This window comes from Bubalus bubalis, chromosome 17, assembly GCF_019923935.1.
Source record: "Bubalus bubalis isolate 160015118507 breed Murrah chromosome 17, NDDB_SH_1, whole genome shotgun sequence".
NCBI classification, from domain to species: Eukaryota; Metazoa; Chordata; class Mammalia; order Artiodactyla; family Bovidae; genus Bubalus; species Bubalus bubalis.
Window position 1 is genome coordinate 24394059 of NC_059173.1, and position 22298 is coordinate 24416356.

Sequence of the window (22298 nt, forward strand, 5' to 3'; positions counted from 1 at the left end):
GTGAAATGAAAATACAGGTTTGGTATGGGCACAGCTGGCTGAAAGGTCAGAGCCTTTCTTGTCATCAGGTCATGGAGCTGCGTTCTCTCCTTTGAATATACCCTGAACTCTTCTGTTGCAGAGATTAACCAAAGTGCTGACAATCTACACGTGTTTCTCCTGATCTGTGGACTCAGACAAGTGAAAGACCCTCTCTATTTGGTGGATGCATTTTCCGGTATGTGTTCTCGGGTGACCCCTCGTCTGCGGGATTCCACTGGGGTTCCCATCTTTGCAGGTCTCTCCTTAGGACTTTGAGATTTCTCATTTTTTTTTTTTCCCCACCAGCAGAACTGTTTCTAGATTGTTGCTTTGGAAACAACCAGAAAAATAATCACACTGTGTAGTCATTTCAGTTGTTTTCTACCTTCCTGTAACCTTGGCTTCTGTTTTGCTGTTGTTGTTTAGTCGCCCAGTCATGTCTGACCTTTTTGCAATCCCGTGGGTTCCTATAGCCCACCAGGCTCCTCTGTCCATGGGATTTCCCAGTCAAGAATACTGGAGTGGGTTCCCATTTCTTTTCTCCAAGGGATCTTCTCAGCTTCTGAGATATAAAAAATAGCCAATAATGATAAGGCTAAAATAATTTTACCTGGAAATAATTTACACATGCCAACTTGTATGATACATTTGGAGTTTTGTTGCACTGCTTAAGTTAGTCTATAGACTCCAGTGTATACTAAAGTCCATATTGAGTTACGATGGCATATGCATCCTACTGCTGCTGCTGCTGCTAAGTTGCTTCAGTTGTGTCTGACTCTGTGCGACCCCATAGACGGCAGCCCACCACGCCCTGCCGTCCCTGGGATTCTCCAGGCAAGAACACTGGAGTGGGTTGCCATTTCCTCTTCCAATGCATGAAAGTGAAAAGTGAAAGTGAAGTCACTCAGTCGCGTCCGACTCTTAGCTACCCCATGGACTGCAGCCTACCAGGCGCCTCCATTCATGGGATTTTCCAAGCAAGAGTACTGGAGTGGGTTGCCATTGCCTTCTCCGATATGCATCCTAACTACCTAATAAATAAATAAATTAGATATCTGAATAATATGCAATGGTCTAGAAAAAAAGTTTTCCTTTAAACCATAAAATGTCCAATACTTACATTTCAAATCATTATAAGTTGACTAATATGAAAGCAAAATGATATGAAAGAATTTATATTGTAGCACAATTAATATTGAACTGACTTATGTTTTCAGCTGTGACTTAAAACCATTTTAAAAGTCTTTTTTTTTCTTTTTTCTCCCCAAGAATGGCATCAAGAAGAGCCCAACATTTACATGGTTATTGTTGGTCCTGAAGTAAGTTGATTTGCTGTGATCCTTGATCTCATCTCTATTTTCCTCCATTCTTTTTAGACATTTTGTAAAATTAGTTACTTTTCTCACCCATATTTGATTTCTTTCTTAAGCAAATAAAGCCTGTTTGCCTTCTAAAAAATGAACAGCAGACCAAGGTTAGAGATGATGATGCTTTATAAGTCTTTACAATTAATTTAATGCTACAAAGGGTAAGTAATGGATTCTCTCGGGACTAGAGGCATATAAAGAAAGTTTGTCTAAGTCAGTATATAAGATAGATGTTACATGTGGTCCAGATCATCTTTGAAACTCATTGGAAGTGCTCAACAGACATGGAGCTGTTCACCCAAGCACTGGATTAGGTAATTGACATGCAGTTAGAAGCCAAGTAGGGTGGAGAATAAAGATCCATAAGCACGAGAAATAAAGTCTTCAGTGGGGGATGTCCTTGGCTGACCGTGGCCATTGTCCGGGGAACAGAGGTCAGTGGAAGGGCTTGGGGGTGCTGCTTCTCATCTCCCTGGGACTCCGGACACCCCCGCTCCCCATTGGCAGATCTGGAGGAAGCAGGTGATCTGTTACGGAGTCGATTCTTTTTTTTTTTCGATTGTTACCAAGGCTGTGTTTTTGTTGTTGTTGTTTTATTTTATTTTTGGCTATGCTGATCTTTGTTGAGCTCTTCTTTTCTGCATGGACTTTCTCTAGTTACTGTGAACAGGGGCTACTCTCTAGTTGTGGGGCGAGGGCTTCTCACTGCGGTGTCTTCCTTTGTTGCAGAGCACGGGCTTAGTTGCCTCATGAAATGTAGCATCTTGGTTCTCGGACCAGGGATCGAACTCACGTCCCCTGCGTTGGCAGGCACACTCCCAACCACTGGACCACCAGAGAGGTCCCCCCCCCTCACAGAGTCAATTCCAAGCGCACAGGACTCAGAGAGTCTGGGTGGCAACATTGGTCATCTCGTGAAAACAAACATTGACTGGCTCTGTCCAAGCAGTTTAGAAAACAGAACCCTCATCCCGCCAGTTGGGATGTAACCCTGCAGGAAGGATGTCTCGTCTTCTCTTCGTGGGGTGTCTGTATCGGGGCTGCATCTTCTGTTCCCATGAACGGCATCTCCCACTGCCTTTCCCTTCCGCCCGGCAGGCTGACTCTGGGCCTGTTAAATGCCTTCGTGACATCCTTGTTCTATTCTGTCGTTTCTCATCTTGTCGGTTTCCTAGTTCCCCAGGGACCCATGAGGTATGCAGTGGAAGTGGCAAGCTTTTCTCAGTATTCTAAAGACCTCTGGAAATACTACATTTACCTGGAGAAAGGCCCACTAGCCTAAAACATATACCAAGAGCTAGAATTTGTAGGGCTACACTGGTTGTCACACAGAAGATGAATCACTCCACCATCCATGTTGTTTGTTGGTATAACAGGCATTCACATATACACACCTGCACGCACACACACACATCACACACAGGCTCAGGGCCAGGCTTTAGATGGTTAGCAAGAGAATTCCCAGTGCACTAATGAATGTTAAGTCACATAGTGGCAAAGCTATTACTATTATTATTTTAATTCTCTTATATCCTTCTGTTCGAGCAGCATGATTGAAAAAGTTTTAATTTGATACTGAGATTCTTGCTAACCAAGAGAGAAGACTGCAAGCTTAGAGCCATGGCAGTAGCAGTTATCTTGAAAGAATTTAGTAATGTGGCTTTCCTTTTCACTGCTTTTGTTTTTATGGTTTGGTTCCATTTATGATGCATGATACTGGTTTTCCAACTCTGAAAATTTCCTTTAAAAATCAGTTGATTAAAAAAATGAATTTATTTCACAAATGTATTAAATAAACAATGTTAGAGAGGGGGCACACATGTGATGAATTGTGAAAGTACGCAAATAGCCAGTTTGGGAAACAGTTTTTATGAAGAGTCAGTGTGCCTAGGAGATGTAGGTTTGAACCCTGGGTCAGGAAGATCCTCTGGAGGAGGAAATGGCAGCCCATTCTGGTATTCTTGCCTGAAAAAAATCTCATGGATAGAGGAGCCTGGTGGGCTACAGTCCTTGGGGTTGCAAAGAGTTGGGCATGATTGAGCATGCATGTACACACACACACACACACACACACACAGTGTATCTGAAGGTAGAAATACCAAAAGAACAATACTTGGTGGAGAAAAATGTTCACAAACAACTCTGGCCTAATGATGACCTGATTTCTCTGTTTGACTTTTTCTGTCATGCTTCCTTTTAAGGAAACCTGGAGAGAGGTGGCAAACTTCAAAGTATAGCACTAAATATGTGCCAGAAACCCTTTTCCAGGAACATAAAGACTGAGGTGGTATTTTAGCTGGTACTGGAGTCAGAGCAGAGGGAGCGGCTAGGGTGCGTGTTGTTTTCCCACATCTATTAGCACCTTCCTGTTTAACTCACTTGCCTACAAGTGAGGGACGCCATTTGCTTCATAAAGACTTTCTAAGTCATGGTCTCTTAGAAGAGGCACTTCTTTTGTTTTTGCTTTCTTTTGGCTGTGTCAGGTCTTCATTGTTGGGGCTTTGTTATGGTGTTTGGACTCTCAAGTTGTAGTGCAGGGCTCAGTAGTTGTAGCGAGAGGGCTTAGTTGCTCCGAGGCATGTGGGATCTTAGATCTCCAACTGGTATCAAACCCACGTCCTCTGTATTGGAAGGCAGATTCTTAACCACTGGACCACCAGGGAAGCCCCAGTTGTTTTGTTTTCTAAACAATTAGGAAGGTTTTTCCATCCCCAGGGGAAAGAACCGTATTTTCCCATTTGTTTTTGAAACATACAAGCTTCCCTCTAACTTTAGTTGGCCTACTTTTGAAAGAACAGTGATTGTAAAATATGTGTTTCCTTCCTCCTAATTTCACTGCAAAGAAATTAGACTCTCGGGCTCTGGGTTGGGAGGCAGTAGGGGAGGGTGGGGACTGTGGCAAACCATGGCATCACTGACTGGGAGCATGATTCAGCCGCAGCAGGGTTTACATCCAGAGATGCAGGCTCCCTTGTCAACCTTCCAAGAGAAGTCACAGCCCAGAGGCCTTTTTTTTTTCCTTTTTTGAAAAAAATGTATGTGTGTGTGTGTGAAATTTTTCAGTGCTCGCAACTAACTAGACAAACATTCATGCGCGTCCATACTCTGTCTCTCTCTCCTTCTCTTTGTTTGCCTTGTCGGTCCTACAAAATGCATCTCTGTATTTTCTTTCTTTTTTAAAAAGTTGTATTTATTTATTTACTTTGATCACACGAGTCTTCATTGCTTCACATGGGCTTTCTCTAGTTGCAGCAAGCAGAAGCTACTCTCTTGTTGCAGAGCGTGGGCCCCAGGCCTGAGGGCTCAGCAGTTGTGGCTTGAGGGCTCAGTAGTTGTGACTTGGGGGCTCAGTTGCCTTGTGGCATGTGGAATCCTTCTGGACCAGGGATGGAGTCTGTGTCCCCTGCATTGGCCAGTGGATGCTTAACCACTGGACCACCAGGGAAGTCCCTGTACTTCCTTTTTTTTTTTTAACTTCCAGAGGGAGGCAGTGACTTTGACTCATGACTCATGATTCTTTGATAAGAATCAGGAAACAGATGGTGACTTGAGCTGGCCGAGACAAAGCAGGTTTACAGGGACCCTGGGAAAGTCGTGTCTTGGGAAGCTTTAGTGCTTCCACAATTTCTAGTGGAATTTCTCCTTTCCCCCTTTCTCCTCCCCTTTTCCAAGCTAGTCTAATACATCTTTGACATACCTGAGGACATATTTCTTCCTGAGCCAATGCAGGTCCAGAACAAGTCTCCTAGAATGCCCCACCCCTGAGGCCCTTGGAGGTCCCTTCTGAAGCTGCATCTTCAGCCACTGACTTACTTTGTGTGGGTGGAGCCAGGAAAGCAAAGCAGCAAGGGAATAAAAGAGAAAGAGGAGCCTGGAAAGGGAGCTCTTGAGTGAAGGGCCGTGAAGGGTTATGATCTGAGAGTTACTGGTCCTTAAGTTCATTGCCATGAATTAGTAATAATTCTCAGGCACTTCTTCCACAAGGCGCTCCACTATCTGTAATTAAAAACCCTCTAGGAAACAGAGAAAGGCATCTTGGGTTGCAAATTTGCCACTTGGGAAAACCAGCTGTAAGCACCTGGCACTGTGCCAGGGCCACACTCAGTCTGGAGATTTCCTGGGATCTGCTCACTTGTCCTCCATCAACCAGAGAAACTGGATCTTCCAGATCTAACTCTGCCTGCAAGATGTGGCTGCCTTCTCAGGCTTGCACAGACCTGAATGCAGAAGCGAGCGTTTGGGACCTGACTCCTGTTTCTTTGTCTTGGTCCATCTGGGCAGCTATAACCACGTACCGCAGACGAGGTGGCTAAGAAACAACAAATTTATTTCTGATGTTCTGGAGGCTTCGAGTCCAAGGTGAAAGTGCCAGCTGTGTCATTTTCTTCTGGGGTACTCTTCCTTTATCTTTTTTTGTTTTCCTTCAATTTTTGGCTCTACGGAATCTTCATGACTGCTTACAGACTTTCTCTAGTTTCAGCGGGCAGAGGCTACTCTCTAGTTGTGGTGCCCAGGTTTCTCACTGTGGTGGCTTTGCTTGTCGCAGAGCGGTCTCGAGGGAGGGCTCAGTAGTTGTGGTGCACAGGCTTAGCTGTTGAGGCATGTGGAATCTTCCCAGACCAGGGATCGAACCCATGTCCCCTGCGTTGGCAGGCGAATTCTTTACCACTGGACCACCTGGGAAGTCCAGAATCAGCAAGCAAGTCTTTGCTTGCTTAGTCCTCGGAGCTGTCTGGGATCTTTTATCAGAATGCCAATCCCATTCTTGAGGGTTCCTGCATCACTTCCCAAAGACCTATGCTCCCAAATATCATCACCTCCGGGATTAAGATTTCAATGTGTGAATTTTAAGGGGGATACAAACATTCAGCCCCTAGCAATATCCCTGCCTTCTAATGGGTCTTTATCAAATCTAAAGAGAATCAGTAGCCACCATTACAAACACCTTAGTGTTGTCTTAGTAGACAGAATAATTTGAGTTTCTGAAATACTAAGGCAGCACTGAATATGATTAGTCACAAATTCAAACCACTTGTTTCCTTCTTGGCTCCCTCTTCCCTACAAAAGTTTTCTTTTCTTTTTTTTTTTTTTGGTTACACTGCCCGATTTGTGAGATCTTAGTTCCTCAACCAGGGATTGAACCTGAACCCCTAGCAATGGAAATGCAGACCACCAGTGAGTTCCTCAGAAGATTTAAAACCAATATATTGATATGTAGACATGCATTTCATATCCTCCAATAATTCAGGTAAACTAGTGTCTCTTAAGTGTTATATGTTTCTTTGCTTTTTCTCCATCACCAGTGGTATGCTGGTCAGTGTTGAACAACTGGTTTTATTGGGATGGGCAAGGTGGTAAACCCTATTTTTTTTAAATTTTTTTAATGTGGACCATTTTGAAAGTCTTTATTAAATCTGTTGCAATATTACTTCTGTTTTATGTTCTTTGGGTTTTTTTTTTTAAGCTCCCTGACCAGGATTGAACCTGTGCCCTCTTTTTTGGAAGGCGAAGTCTTAACCATTGGACCAACAGGGAAATCCCAAACCGTAGTTTATAAAAGCCTTATTTGCCTATTTCTGTAAAAAGGTTTTCCCATGGCCAGTTTCAAATTACCAGACAGCAAGTAAAGCCAACTCCAGCACATTTTACATGGTGACCCACCACACACACACACACACACACACACACACACACCACAAACAAACTTAATTAAATACTCCTCTTGATTCATGTATGTCACACAGTCTGATATTTAAAAACCTGTTCCATGCCTCTGCTTTGATATTTCATGTCATTAAAACAGTGCCTATTTTTATTCCAAGATTGATTTCATGATGTGCTTCATGATTCAAAGTTTGGAAAACACTGACTTGGGCCACACTGGATGGTTGTGTGTGTGTGTGTGGCCCCTAAACATACTCCCTCTTGAAAGCCAGTGTGTTGGCTGCTTCCTTAATGAGATTCCCTCCCCAGATTGTGGCCTGGCTTCGATATGCTTCTCGTGACCACTCAACTTAAACAAGCTCTTCCCTATTATCCTTGCAAGATTTCTAGGCATCTGTCAGTTTTCAGTGTCAAGAATTCAATTTAACACCACTTTGGAATACAGAAGTAGGAGGAGACTAAAAGGGTTTTCCACTTGACATTGAATGTTTGCTACAATGTTATGGGTTAATACACTGATCTTTTAGAAATGAATTTGAGAAGTGGGTCAGAGGTCAAATCTTGGGACACATTACAATTCATCTTTTAACCATTATCTCTTAGAGCGGATTAAACACCCCAAGTACTACAATTATTTTTGACATCTGATGTGAGTACACTCTTCCATTCATTTTTTTTTTTTCTCTGTTAACTGCTAAACTCAATGACTGAATAAACGCTTTAAGTCTAAATTGAACTGTTTAGGAGGACTGTAGCCTTTCTGGGTCATGTGCAGGGCCTCTTAGAACAAAATTGCATTGACTCGGTTAGTGAATATGTCTTGAGAAAGAGCTCAGTCTGTTTTTAGGGTGTGCTCACAGTGCATTCAGCAGTGATTCCTGCTCCCTTTGTCCATGTCTCTGCATGGAGCCTGGTCAGATAGGAGACCCCAGTAAAGAAGCTACACAGTTCAGCCTATGCCCTGGGCTGCAGCCTCAGACCAACTTCAGCACAAGGACATGTATTAGGAGATGATAAGAGCTTCTAAGAGAATTGTTGGGGAGGCTGAAGACCAGATTTGACTGCATCCATTTCTCAGTCTCTGGGTCATTCCCTTCAAGGTCCATGGTCTGCCATGGGTTACCTCTGCCATTTTGTAAGGAGAGGACCAGGTACCTAATTCCACTTCCATCAGACCACACCCAGTGGGCAGAAGTGAGAAGATGCACAGGGGAAGCAGAAGAGGTGAAATGGATGCCAAATATTCAAAGCAGAAAACTGATGATCATGGCATATGCAAATTACCGGTTTGTGAACGATCCGACAAGAACCGAATACTTTTGTAGGTCACTTAATGGATATCAATGTGGCCCTTATGTTTAGTCCCAGAGAATAGAATAGACTTGGCCCCTGCCTGAGTGGATGTGAGGTCTGGTTAGGAAGAGAGACTAGGACAGATAACTCTGGACTGGAGGTATATCTGCCAGGACAGGGGAGACCATGGGCTGGGCTGCATACAGTGTTCACGTTTGTTCCTACTGTGTTCCATGGTCCAGCTCAGAAGGCAGTTATCACCCTCCTCTTTGGAATATTACTGCTCTCCTTTTTAATTGACACTCATCTCTCTACCAACCATTTATAAATTACTAAAGAGAATGTTTGGAGAAGACAATGGCACCCCACTCCAGTACTCTTGCCTGGAGAATCCCATGGGTGGAGGAGCCTGGTGGACTGCCGTCTATGGGGTCGCACAGAGTTGGACACGACTGAAGTGACTTAGCAGCAGCAGCAGCAGCAAAGAGAATGTTGGGCTTCCCAGGCGGCACTAGCGGTAAAGAACTCACCTGCCAATGTAGAAGACGTAAGAAACGCAGTTTCGATCCCTGGGTTGGGAAGATCCCCTGGAGGAGGGCATGGTAACCCACTCCAGTATTCTTGCCTGGAGAATCCCACGAACAGAGAAGCCTAGCAGGCTACAGCCCACAGGGTCGCAAAGAGTCGGACATGACTGAAACGATTTAGCATGCACACAGAGAGAGTGTTCTTAGATTGCTTTTTAAAAAATGGTGATGCTGTGTATGTTACACAGCTAAAAAATAAAGTGATCATTCTTAACAAGAACATTTCAAAAAGCGAGATCCCAGTCCCCTGTTAAATCTACTTAATCCTTCATTACTGCTTACTGCTGGCAAGTTTGTTAACATCTTTAGAACAAGATCAAATCATCCCTGTCAGGCAAAGGGTAGTTCTGCATGGCTGGGTAATAGAGTGATTGCATGCTAGCTGGGTACCCTTCACTGCTCTGGGCCTCAGTTTCTCCATCTGTAAAGTGGGCATGACTCAGAAAACACTACCTGCCTCATAGTTTCCTATGAGGCCAAAATAAGCGAATACTTGGCATAGCACCTGGTTTATAGGCAGCAGCATAGGGGCGTTTAATTAAAGAATGAAAGGACTTTCTGTGCTGATGTTTCCTTTGTGTGTTGACAGGCTAAGATTCTGTTTTAGCTGCAGGATGGTTTGAGTTAGATGCTGGTTTTCTATTAAAGCTTCTTTGATCTCTCGATCCAACCATTTTGGCAAAGCATGTGGTTTCTGCTTGCAGGGGTGTAAGGAGTGGGTGCATTTTATGGTTCTCTTTGATAAGCAATGTGGTAGGAACATTCAGCTCGTGCGTGACAGCTTAATGACTTCCCACGATAATTTCTTATATCTAAGATGATTTTCCTTCAGCCTGGGAGTTGAGACAATGTATTTTGCTAGAAAGTAAATAAGCTTAGAAGGAAGAAATGAGAATTTTCTTTGCTGCTTGCCATGCTCTTGCTTTTTAAAATTTCATAACATGCGCTTTCATTAAATAAAAATACCTACCCTTCTTCTTTTTTTTTTTCTTTATCTTGTGTTTTGTTCCCCTTGGCTTCACTAAGAGATTTGAAAATGAACTGATGTGGAAGGCAAGCCCAGAAAAGTTTAATGCAGTTTGTACTTTCAACTTGAAAGTTGCTGTTACACCTTTGGCTAAATTTTAGTTAAAGCGTTATGTTAGTTGCTCAGTCACGTCCAACTCATTGTGACCCCATGGACCATAGTCTGCCAGGCTCCTCTGTCCATGGAATTCTTTAGGCAAGAATACTGGAATGGGTAGCCATTCTTTTCTCCAGTTAGGTATTTCAGCTGTCTTTTACAATTTTTTTTTCCTTGATGAAATCTTTTCCCCTAATCATGAGAGAAGAAACATGTTTAAAAATTAAAAACAAGAGGAATTTCTGTTTTTTTCTAATAAGAAAAATAATTTTTGGCCACACGATGGAGCATGTGGGATCTTAGTTTCCTGACTGGGGATTGAACTTGTTCTCCTTGCGTTTGAAGCACAGAGTGTTAACCACTGGACCACCAGGGAAGTTCTGAGGAATTTGTAACTAAAAATTATAAGTAAAACATGTATGTCAGAATTCATGGTGGTAGTTGCTTAGTTGCTAAGTCATGTCTGATTCTTACAACCCCATGGACTGTAGCCTGCCAGGCTCCTCTATCCATGAGATTCCTCAGGCAAGAATACTGAAGTGGATTGCCATTTCCTCCTCCAAGGAACTGAACCTGGGTCTCCTGCATTGCAGTGGGATTCTTTCTGCTGAGCCACCAGGGAAGCCTCATCAAAATTCATAAGTAAGTGCTAGCCACTCAATCGTGCCTAACTCTTTGCGACCCCATGGACTGCAGCCCACCAGGCTTCTCTGTCCATGAGATTTTCCAGGCAAGGATACGGGAGTGTGTTGCCATTTCCTTCTCCAGGGGATCTTCCCAACCCAGAGATGGAACCCAGGTCTCCTGCACTGCAGGCAGATTCTTTACTGACTGAGTTGGTCAAAATTCACATGTAATGCCAAAAGAAGGCTTTCATGAAATTGTTTACCTTTTCATCATGAGATATTAAGGTTATAATGTAATCGAATGGCTTAGGATAATTCAAGTGAAAAGAATCAAAAGTGGGAAACAGAAAGGTAGAACCAGTTGGAAATCATTCATTTAGCAAATATTATCCAGCACAGAACTAGCATGACCTTGGGAGGAAAATGAAGATGCATAAAGAGAAGAGTTGGACAAATACCCAACAAGTTCCAAAAAAAGTAGGTCCATGTTTTGTAGCAGGTGGTAGAAAAGTTTGAGAGGAGACTTTACTTCCTGTTTGGATGATCAGACAAAGTTTCTCAGAGAGGGAACTTTTGCCTGTGCAGTGGGGGATGAATGGATTTTAAGGATTGAGGTTGGCCTTCCTGGTGGAGAAAAAGACATGTAATTAGAAGAGAGGTGAGAAGTGAAGAGTAAATGTTATTGAGTCTGAGTTCATACTGCCTGCTGCATGACAGTCCAATAAATCAAGAAATGAGTTGTTGGGGCAAGAAATAGCAACTTTATTTTGGAAGGCCAGCAGACTGAAAGGATGGCGGACTAGTGTCCCAAAGACCCATCTTCATTCAGATCTGCATCTACAGAGCACAGCTCTCCATGCTTGGCAAGAGACAAGCGAGAAATCTGGTTGTCTTTTTAGAAGACACCAGTCTGTGGGCGATTCATGCCAAATTTGTCACACTTATGCCGAAGGACATTCACTGAGCATGTTGCATACACTGAGAATATCCCTAAGACCCTACTAGGACAGAAAACATTTCACTCCTTAAAAAAAAAAAAAATTATCTTCTTGTTTGATAGTTCTAAATGTTACATTTTCCCCCCATGGGGTCAAAAGCTACCTGTGTGATTTTGAGTGGAAAAATAGGGGGCAGAAATCAGGGGTCACAATTTTTCCATTTCCATTTGTTTGAGAATAGTATTAACAGCAGAGACATTAACACAGGTCAGAATGTTTCAGCAAGCAAGTTTCAGAAGTTGAATTTTATAACAATAAACCTGTTAAAATATTGCCAGCATTTGGATTTTCTTAAAACAAATGTCTTAAAAAAATTTTTTTTATTGATATGGGCATACCTATGTCTCATAAAAAGCCTCTTGATGAAAGTGAAAGGAGAGTGAAAAAGTTGGCTTAAAGCTCAACATTCAGAAAACAAAGATCATGGCATCCGGTCCTATCACTTCATGGGAAATAGATGGGGAAACAATGGAAACAGTGTCAGACTTTATTTTTCTGGGCTCCAAAATCACTGCAGATGGTGATTGCATCCATGAAATTAAAAGACGCTTACTCCTTAGAAGGAAAGTTATGACCAACCTAAATAGCATATTCAAAAGCAGAGACATTACTTTGCCAACAAAGGTCCGTCTAGTCAAGGCTATGGTTTTTCCTGTGGTCATGTATGGATGTGAGAGTTGGACTGTGAAGAAAGCTGAGTGCCGAAGAATTGATGCTTTTGAACTGTGATGTTGGAGAAGACTCTTGAGAGTCCCTTGGACTGCAAGGAGATCTAACCAGTCCAATTTAAAAGAGATCAGTCCTGGGTGTTCCTTGGAAGGAATGATGCTAAAGCTGAAACTCCAGTACTTTGGCCACCTCATGCGAAGAGTTGACTCATTGGAAAAGAGTCTGATGCTGGGAGGGATTGGGGGCAGGAGGAGAAGGGGACGATAGACGATGAGATGGCTGGATGGCATCACCAACTTGATGGACATGAATTTGGGTGAACTCCGGGAGTTGTGATGGATTGGGAGGCCTGGCGTGCTGCAATTCATGGGGTTGCAAAGAGTCTGACACGACTGAGCGACTGAACTGAACTGAACTGACGGCTGATTCTTGCTGATATATGACAGAAAACCATAAAATTCTGTAAAGCAATTATCCTCCAATTAAAAAAACAGAGTGGCAAAAAAATTTTTTATTGAAATATAGTTGATTTACAAAGTTGTATTTCAGGTATACAGATCAGTGATTCAGTTATTTATATATTCTTTTTTAGGTTCTTTTCCATAATAGATTAAGTGATTCAGGTATACACACACACACACACACACACACACGTTTCCCTGGTGGCTCAGACACTGCACTGTCTGTAGAACAGGAGACCTGGGTTTAATCCCTGGATCAGGAAGATGCCATGGAGAATGGAATGGCAACCCACTCCACTATTCTTGCTTGGAGAATTTCATGGACAGAGAAGCCTGGTAGGCTACAATCCATGGGGTTGCAAAGAGTTGGACACAATTGAGCAACTAACACACTCACACAAACACACATTAAATATATATTCTTTTAAAGGTTCTTTTCCATTATAGATTAAGTATTGCTCCCTGTGCTATACAGTAAGACCTATTGTTTACCAGTTTTATATACAGTAGTGTTTGTGTGTTGGGCTTCCCTGATAGCTCAGTTGGTAAAGAATCCGCCCGCAATGCAGGAGACCCCAGTTTGATCCCTGGGTTGGGAAGATCTGCTGGAGAAGGGAAAGACTACCCATTTCAGTATTCTGGCCTAGAGAATTCCATGGACTGTATAGTCCATGGGGTCGCAAAGAGTCAGACATGACTGCTGTTAATATATCCCTCTCTCCACGCCTTTCCCCTTTGGTAACCATAAGTTTGTTTTTTGTCAGTGAGTCTATTTCTGTTTTGTGAGTAATTTCATGTACATCATTTAAAAAATTCCAAATATAAACAGTATCATATGATATTTAAAACAAGTACGTTTCTTGTTGATGGCAACTAAGTGGTCTTTGCAGTATTTTAATCATATAGTAGGTTCCATCTGTTCAGTACACTTTTGAGTTGCTTTACATACATGTGTCTAGTGGTGTGTGTCTTCTGTACTGTTCCTGCAAGTTTGCTATTAAAGTATATTAAGCTTTTAAAAAATCTAGAAATAATTTCCATTTTGTTATATACCCAGATTTGCTGTGTCCACCATCGAAGTGATGTCATGACCTCAGGGGAATGAGTAAGCTTTGCATTACTGGTTCTTTGGGATACATCTTCAGCATATGAATATTTTAAAGGATCTGGGCTCCTCCACACATACACACACACAGTATTTCCTTGCCAGAGGAAACCAAAATGAAGTTTTTTGGAAAACACAAAATTATTTCAGTATGACAAACTCTAGGGATATCATCATATTCATTAAGTCGACTTGGTTTTATAATTCCTGATACCTACTGGTGAGGTGTGAATGAGAATAGAAATTGAATCTGCCTTCACTTCTAAACTCATCTGCAGTACCAGGAAGAGCTGGCAGACACTGTATTTGTAAAATGTGCTTACACCCTCATCTACCTCTATCTTTGAGGACATGTTTAGAATTTTGTCTTACACTTGCCTAAGTTTAAGAATATTTTCTCAGTTATTTTAAAATTGTATTCATTGTTAATAAAACCTGGGGAGGGATGCAGGGTAAAACCTGTCTACTGATTGTTTCATTTAATAGTTTGCAGTTGGATGAAACAGACGTGATAAACATGCACTGCAGCTTCATCCTAATAGGCTTGTAGGGACCCTATGACAGGTGGAAAGTTATCCGTAAAGATCCTCTTGGTACTTCAGGAAATAAATTTACCATAGAAGAGGTCATTGTGCATAAAGAGTACATTAGTTTGGCTTCTGATGGTCAGCAATAAGGTGTGTTTTCTGTGGATTCTGTGATGACTTCAGGTGTGCAGGGTCTTGCTGAGAAGTACGGCAGTGTCACTGGGAAAGTACACGTTTGAGATGGAGTGTCTAGATATTTTTGTATTAGCGCTGCAATCTGCAGCTCTCACTCTTATGCATTCTAGCAAGGCTTTGATATTTAACTTTTCTTCTACTACTCATATAGCAGTTACTGTGTTTCAGAAAAAGTTGTAAGCACTGAATGTGTTTTAACTATTTGATCCTCCCAACAATCCCACGGTGCTGTTATCATTCTCTTCTTATGCATGAGGAGGCTGAAGCCCAGAGAGATCCATTAATGTGCACATGGCCATGTGGCTGCAGATTGGTTTGGGAAGGATTTGACCCAGGTGATCTGTCTCCAGAGCCCCACTCAGTCTGGACATCTACATATGAGTTTTCTTAAAAGCATGTGGAGTCAAAAAATGTTGGTATAAGAGACCAGTTTAAGAAACATTGCTATTAATGTTTGCATTAATTCAGCAAACATATTGACTACCAGAGATACAATGGACGAAACAGGGTGCCTGGGAGCTCCGCTAGTAGTCCAGTGGTTGAGAATCTGACTTGCAATGCAAGAGACACTGGTTCAGTCCTGGTCTGGGAACATCTCACATGTCACAGAGCAACTAAGCCCGTGAGCCACACCTACTGAAGCTTGTATGTTGGAGCCTGTAGTCCTCAACAAGAGACGCCACCTCAGTGAGAAGCCATGCCCCACAACTAGAGAGTAGCCCCCAATCTCCACAACTAGAGAAAGCCCACATACAGCAAAGGAGACCCACCATAGCCAATAAATAAATCTTTAAAAAAGAAAAAGCATGGCACCTGTCTCATAGGACGTATTTCCTCTAAATATGAAATAGGAGTGAAGTGCAGACTCAAGAATATCACACTGTAACTAATTAAAAGGTTGGACTTGGCTTTTTAAAAATGGAAATATAATTTGTGTGTCATACAATGCACCATTTAAAGTATTTAATACAAAGTTTTGCAGTCATCACCCCTATCTAATTTTGGGGTATTTTCATCATCTCCCCAAAATCCCATACCCATTAGCATTCACTCCCATTCTCCCCACCTCCCAGTGCCTAGCAACTAACCTACTCTCTTTCTTTATAGATTTGTCTGTTCTGGACATTTAATATAAAAAGAGTCACAATTTAGGGCCTTTTGCATTGGCTTCTTTAACTGAGCATCATATTTTCAAGGTTCCCCCATACTGTAGCATAAATCAGTACTCCATTCCTTTTTGTTGGCTGAATAATATTTCATTGTATGGACAAGACCCCATTTTGTTTTCCCATGTATTGCCCCATGGATGTGACTTTGCTTTAAAATTGTGTGTCTGGAAAGGCTCCCTGTTAAAAATAAAATTTTAATTCAGTCAGATCTTTTATTTTAGATCTACCAAGCATTCCAACTCCTTCTGCCTCAAAGGTTTTATGACAAAATCCACCACTGTAATCAACCAGCAAAACTTTCATTGAAGTATTATGTTTTTGTCAGATTTTCCCTTGACTGTAAATGACAGTCAAGGACTGTCATTTAGGACCTTGAGTTGGGTGGATAATTCTTGGCCTCCCATACCTGGAGCTTCACCAGGCTCTTATCTTATAGACCAAACAGGAAACAGGACTGCAGTTGGCCCTGTGTATCATCAGGTTCTGTATTCTCAGAAACAACCAACCATAGACTGAAAATATTCAGGAAAAGAGATTCCAGAAAGTTCCAAAAAGCAAAACTTCAATTTGCTGTGCATTGGCCCCTATTTACATTGCATTTATATCAGTACTGTAAGTAATCCAGAAATGATTTAAAGTATACAGGAGGATGTGCTTCAGTTAGATGTAAATACTATACCATTTTATATAAAGGACTTGAGCATCCACAGAATTTGATATCTGAGGGGGTCCTGGAACAGTGGATTCTGAAGGACGACTGTATGTGTTTGTGTCTTTAAATTTTCTCTCAAGTCCTTCTTTTCCTTATTACTTTGCAGTAGCTGGACTCCGGAGTATTCTTTTGTATTTAATTTTCTTTTTCCTTTTCTGAGTTGTTACATCTGGCTCTGTTGCCATGATCTACAATTCTCTTGAGACTTAGATTCATTTCTGGCTTTTCCTAAAATTCATCTTTGTCAATTTTCAGGTTGATCCAGTCTTTACAAGGGAAGTAAAAGCCAAAGTAAAGAGGTAAGTATGGGACTTCCCTGGTGGTCCAGTGGTTAAAACTCCAAGCTTCCAATGCAGAGGATTCGGGCTTGATCCCTGATCAGGGAATGGTAAAGAACCTGCCTGCAAATGCAGGTTCAATTCCTGGGTCGGGCAGATGCCCTGGAGGAGGGCATGGCAACCCACTCCAGTATCCTTGCCTGGAGAATCCCATAGACAGAGGATCCTGGTGGGCTACAGTCCATGGGGTCACAAAGAGTCGGACATGACTGAAGCAAGAGGGAACTGAGGTCCCACATGCTGAGTGACATGATGAAATACATTTTAAAAAAAGAGAGAGAGATAAGCATAGGGAGTGAGGGAGTGAACAGGTGTTTTGCAGGAGCGAAAGCCTAGTGACTGATAAACAATCCCAGTTTCCAGCATTCACCGTGTCCGAGGCTCTGTTCCCAACACTTCATTAATAATTCCTCCTTTAATCTCCTGATGATCCTGTGAGAATCTGGGCACTATTCCTTTCCCCACTGACAAGCCAGGAAGCTGACATGCTGGGAGCATCAGCAGTTCCCTAGGGAGGAGTCGCGTGGATGCACGTGTGAAGACATACTACCTTGCTAGGTCAGGAAATGCTCAGGAAACCCACTTTGAGGTTATAATTGTCCCTTACCTCATGGGTCAAAACCGAAAAAAAAAAAAAAAAACCTAAAAATCTGCTGGTGAGGGTGAAAATTGCAGCCGTTCCTCTGGAAAGCAATTTGCCAGGGTCTTTGCTATCAATTGTGTTTGTCTGCCCGTAACAGAGACCAGGGCTTCCCTGGTGGCTCAGTGGTAAAGAATCCTCCTGCCAGTGCAGGAGATGCAGGTTTGATCCCTGGGCCAGGAAGATCCCCTGGAGGAGGAAATGGCAACCCACTCCAGCATTCTTGCCTGGAAAATCCCATGGACAGAGGAGCCTGGTTGGCTACAGTCCACGAGGTCCCAAAACAGTCAGATATGACTTAGCGACTAAACAGCAGCAACAGAGACCCAACAATGCTGGCTTACACACCCAGGGGTTTTAACTGCTCACATCAAAAAAATCTGAGGTCATTGGTCCAGGACCAGGTAAGACTTCAGAGACATTGTCTCCTGTCTCTCTTTCTTGTGTTCCCTACCTGTGACGTCTATTTCTAGGATGACTGTAGCTGTGGAACTCACACATCACTTTCTGTATTCTAAGTGGGGAGATGGGGCAGGGCAAGAGCCAGAAGGATCCTCTCCCGTGCGGGTCAGCCCCCTTTTATGTGTATATTCTCACTCTCCCAGGATCCCAGCTCCTCCTCCTGGCTACTCCACCACCCAGGAGGACGGGGAAACACTGATTTCACCCCCATGTGCAATCATGGATACAGAATGCATGTATGTAAAAGTATAACCAGTTATGTGAAATGATAACCTCAAAACCAAGACTGGAGAGGGTTGGGGGAATGGGGAAGAATGTCCGTGCTGTCAGGTGAGAAAAATAAAACAAGGAAAACCTCTGTGAGAAAGGTTGTGTTACACTCTTGGTTTTACTATTTCTATTTCTCTCTGTTTATGATACATTATCATTATCTCTTTGAGTATCTTTTCTAATATTTATCTTTATTTATTTATTTGACTGAACTGGGTCTTAGTTGTGACATGTGGGCTTTAGTTCCCTGACCAGGGATCGAACCCAGGCTCCCTGCATTGGGAGCACGGAATCTTAGCCACTGGACCACCAGGGGTACTCACCCTCTCTGAGTATCTTTTAAAAAGCATTGGGAAAAAGGCTGCATTCTTAGGAAAGGTCTATTTTCTAAATCATTCAGAGAAAAATGGCAAGAGCCACACCTCTGACATCCAGTATCTGAGAATCATGTGTCTTGTTGGTCAGAAGGATTCAGGATGGAAGCCGGTGTGTTCACAGGCTTCCTCCCGCCCTTATCAGGGCTGGAAATAGAACAGATTCTCACTCCGGTGTGGTTTTCTGTACTGAACCCTTTATCAATCATGCTTCCCTGGTGATCTAAGATATTTCTCCAAAATTGTCATCTCTCCACCCAGCCTCTCTCTGTAAGATTCCCAGCCATAGATGCTCTCTGCTCCCTGTTGTTTCAGGACCCCTGGGGTACGACTGATCAGGGAGATGGCTCAGGAAGACCTCCATGCAGTCATGAAGAATTGCTTCGCACTGGTGAATAGCTCTGTCTCTGAAGGCATGTCAGCCGCAATTCTGGAGGTAATGATCTAACGAGCCCTGAAAGTGGAAATATGAAATTGTCGATCACCCCTTTTCTTAGTCATGGAGGTGATGCATTTGTCAATAAAGCTGTGTGCTTCTTAAAGCTAACAAGCACAGTGGCGTCTCTTCGGGAGTTCTAAAGTAGTTTTGAAGTTCTAGCTGGGATTTAAAAATACTATTTTCTTTCTCCTTGCCATTTTTCCTTGCCAGTGACAAAATGAAATAAAACTAGGATAGCGTTGCCTCTCTGACTCACCAAGTAGCTTCAGTGGGAAGGTGACAGAGACTATGAAGGGCTGGGACAGGATGTGGATAAAGGTGTGTTTTGTAGGAAGACTTCTTTTGTCTTGATTTCTTCTCCCTCTTTTCAGTGTGTGCAATGATCCCAGAATTTAGGGGATAAGAAAGGGATGGGCTTGTGCACAAGACAGGGGGTGGATGTGGAAACACACAGAAGAGTGGTTACAGATGCACAGGAGGGCGGGAATGAGGGTGGACCAAACCTCTCCATCTAGTGCTCAGCTCTGAAAAATCGCTTCCTGAACTTTCCTGGTAGCCCAGTGGTTAAGACTACACCTTCCACTGCAGGGCGCGAGGGTTCGACCCCTGGTTGGGGAACTAAGATTGCACACACCACCGTGCTGCGCAGCCAAAAGGAAAAGAAAAATTGCGTATTCTGCTTGGGCTAAATATGCACATCCCAGCACAACCTTGCAGTCCATTGCTGGAGTTTTCTGCATTGAAATAAGCCCCTGCTCTTGAAAACCTGGCAGGCTCTAGTTTGACTGTATCAACTCTTGGGTAGAGGACTCAATCCAACCTTGAAGCCCTTTGCAGTCTCTTCTTACTGAGCATTTTCCATAATTGGGTGTTTACCCAAGATATCTTTTTTTTTGATATCTAAAAAAATGTTTTTTGGCTGTGCAGCATGGCATGTGAGATCTTAGTTCTCTGACCAGGAATTGAAACTGTGTTCCCTGCATTGATAAAATGGAGTCTTAACCACTGGACTGCCAGGAAAGTCCCAACCTGGATATCTTTTAAAACTTTTTCTGTTTTTTTTGTTGTTGTTGTTTTTTGCCATGCCCTGGAACGTCAGGGATCTTAGTTCCCTGACCAGGGCTTAAACCCCTGGCCCACAGTAGTGAAAGTGCAGAGTGCCAACCGCTGGACCATCAGGGAATTCCCTTACCCGGATATCTTAGTGGCTTTGTGCTAGTGACTTGAGGTCATCACCAGTGTGCACTTAATACAGAAGGGTTTTTGCTTTCTCTTATTTTGCTGTTGGTTCATGGCATGCTGGTTCCTTTAAGAGTGGTATTAGTAAAGAGGAGATGCCATCTGTCCTGTCATAACCAGCCTTCGATGCTGAGTTGTCTTCATATCCCTAAATCACAAGCCATCAAATGTATGGAATTTCCTATAGTTCTTTACACATGACTTGCAGACAATGGATGCCGCAGAAGTCCTATGGATTAGCACTTGATAAAACCCCCTGTTCAGTTCAGTTCAGTTCAGTTTAGTCGCTCAGTCATGTCCAACTCTTTGTGACCCCTTGCAATACAGCAAGCCAGGCCTCCCTGTCCATCAGCAACTCCCAGAATTTACTCAAACTCATGTCCATGAGTCGGTGATGCCATCCAACCACCTCATCCTCTGTCACCCGCTTCTCCTCCTGCCTTCAATCATTCCCAGCATCAGGGTCTTTTCCCTTATATGAGTGAGTCAGTTTGTCCCATTGGGTGGCCAAAGTATTGGAGTTTCAGCTTCAGCATTAGGCCTTCCAATGAGTATTCAGGACTGATTTCCTTTAGGATGGACTGGTTTGATCTCTTTGCAGTCCAAGGGACTCTCAAGAGTCTGTCTCCTCCAACACCACGGTTCAAAAGTTATCAATTCTTCAGCACTCAGCTTTCTTTATAGTCCAACTCTCACATCCATACATGACTACTGGTAAAACCATAGTTTTGACCAGATGGACCTTTGTTGGCAAAGTGATGTCTCTGCTTTTTAATATGCTGTCTAGGTTGGTTAAAACTTTTCTTCTAAGGAGTAAGTGTCTTTAAATTTCATGGCTTCAGTCACCATCTGCAGTGATTTTGGAGCCCAAAAAATAAAGTCTCTCACTGTTTCCTTATCTGTTTGCCATGAAGTGATGGGACCAGATGCCATGATCTTAGTTTTCTGAATGTTGAGTTTGAACCCAACTTTTTCACTCTCCTCTTTCACTTTCATCCAGAGGCTCTTTAGTTCTTCACTTTCTGCCATAAGGGTGGTGTCATCTGCATATCTGAGGTTACTGATATTTCTCCTGGAAATCTTGATTCCAGCTTGTGCTTCATCCAGTCCAGCATTTCGAATGATGTACTCTGCATATAAGTTAAATAAACAGGGTGACAATATACAGCTTTGATGTACTCCTTTCCCGATTTGGAACCAGTCTGTTGTTCCATGTCCAGTTCTAACTGTTGCTTCTTGACCTGCATACAGATTTCTCAGGAGGTAGGTAGGGTGGTCTGGTATTCCCATCTTTTGAAGAATTTTCCAGTTTGTTGTGATCCACACAGTCAAAGGCTTTGGCATAGTCAATGAAGCAGAAGTAGATGTTTTTCTGGCACTCTCTTGCTTTTTCGATGATCCAACGGATGTTGGCAATTTGATCTCTGTTTCCTCTGCCTTTTGTAAATCCAGTTTGAACATCTGGAAGTTCACAATTCATGTACTATTGAAGCCTGATTTGGGGAATTTTGACATCACTTTGCTAGCATGTGAGATGAGTGCAATTGTGCGGTAGTTTGAGCATTCTTGCCTTTCTTTGGGATTGGAATAAAAACTGATGTTTTCCAGTCCTGTGGCCACTGCTGAGTTTTCCAAATTTGCTGGCATATTGAGTGCAACACTTTCCTAGCATCATCTTTTAGGATTTGAAATAGCTCAACTGGACTTCCACCATCCCCACTAGCTTTGTTCGTAGTAATGCTTCCTAAGGCCCACTTGACTTCACATTCCAGGATGTCTGGATCTAGGTGAGTGATCACACCATCGTGGTTATCTGGGTCATGAAGATCTTTTTTGTACAGTTCTTCTGTGTATTCTTGCCACGTCTTCTTAATATCTTCTGCTTCTGTTAGGTCCATACCATTTCGGTCCTTTATCGAGCCCATCTTTGCATGAAATGTTCCCTTGGTAACTCTAGTCTTTCCCATTCTGTTGTTTTCCTCTATTTCTTTGCACTGATCACTGAGAAAGGCTTTCTTA

At 42.7% G+C, this 22298-nt stretch overlaps 1 protein-coding gene across 14 annotated transcripts in view; it reads left to right on the forward strand.

The window, feature by feature from the left end:
• The window catches only part of GLT1D1 (glycosyltransferase 1 domain containing 1), a 173876-nt gene that overhangs the window by 64888 nt on the left and 86690 nt on the right, over window positions 1–22298 (forward strand). For all 14 annotated transcript variants that reach the window (XM_044930293.2, XM_044930294.2, XM_044930295.2 and 11 more), the window contains 4 exons: window positions 122–217; window positions 1291–1340; window positions 16773–16816; window positions 18917–19037. In XM_044930293.2, the coding sequence (XP_044786228.1) occupies window positions 122–217; window positions 1291–1340; window positions 16773–16816; window positions 18917–19037 (311 nt within the window). The remainder of the gene's footprint in view (window positions 1–121; window positions 218–1290; window positions 1341–16772; window positions 16817–18916; window positions 19038–22298) is intronic.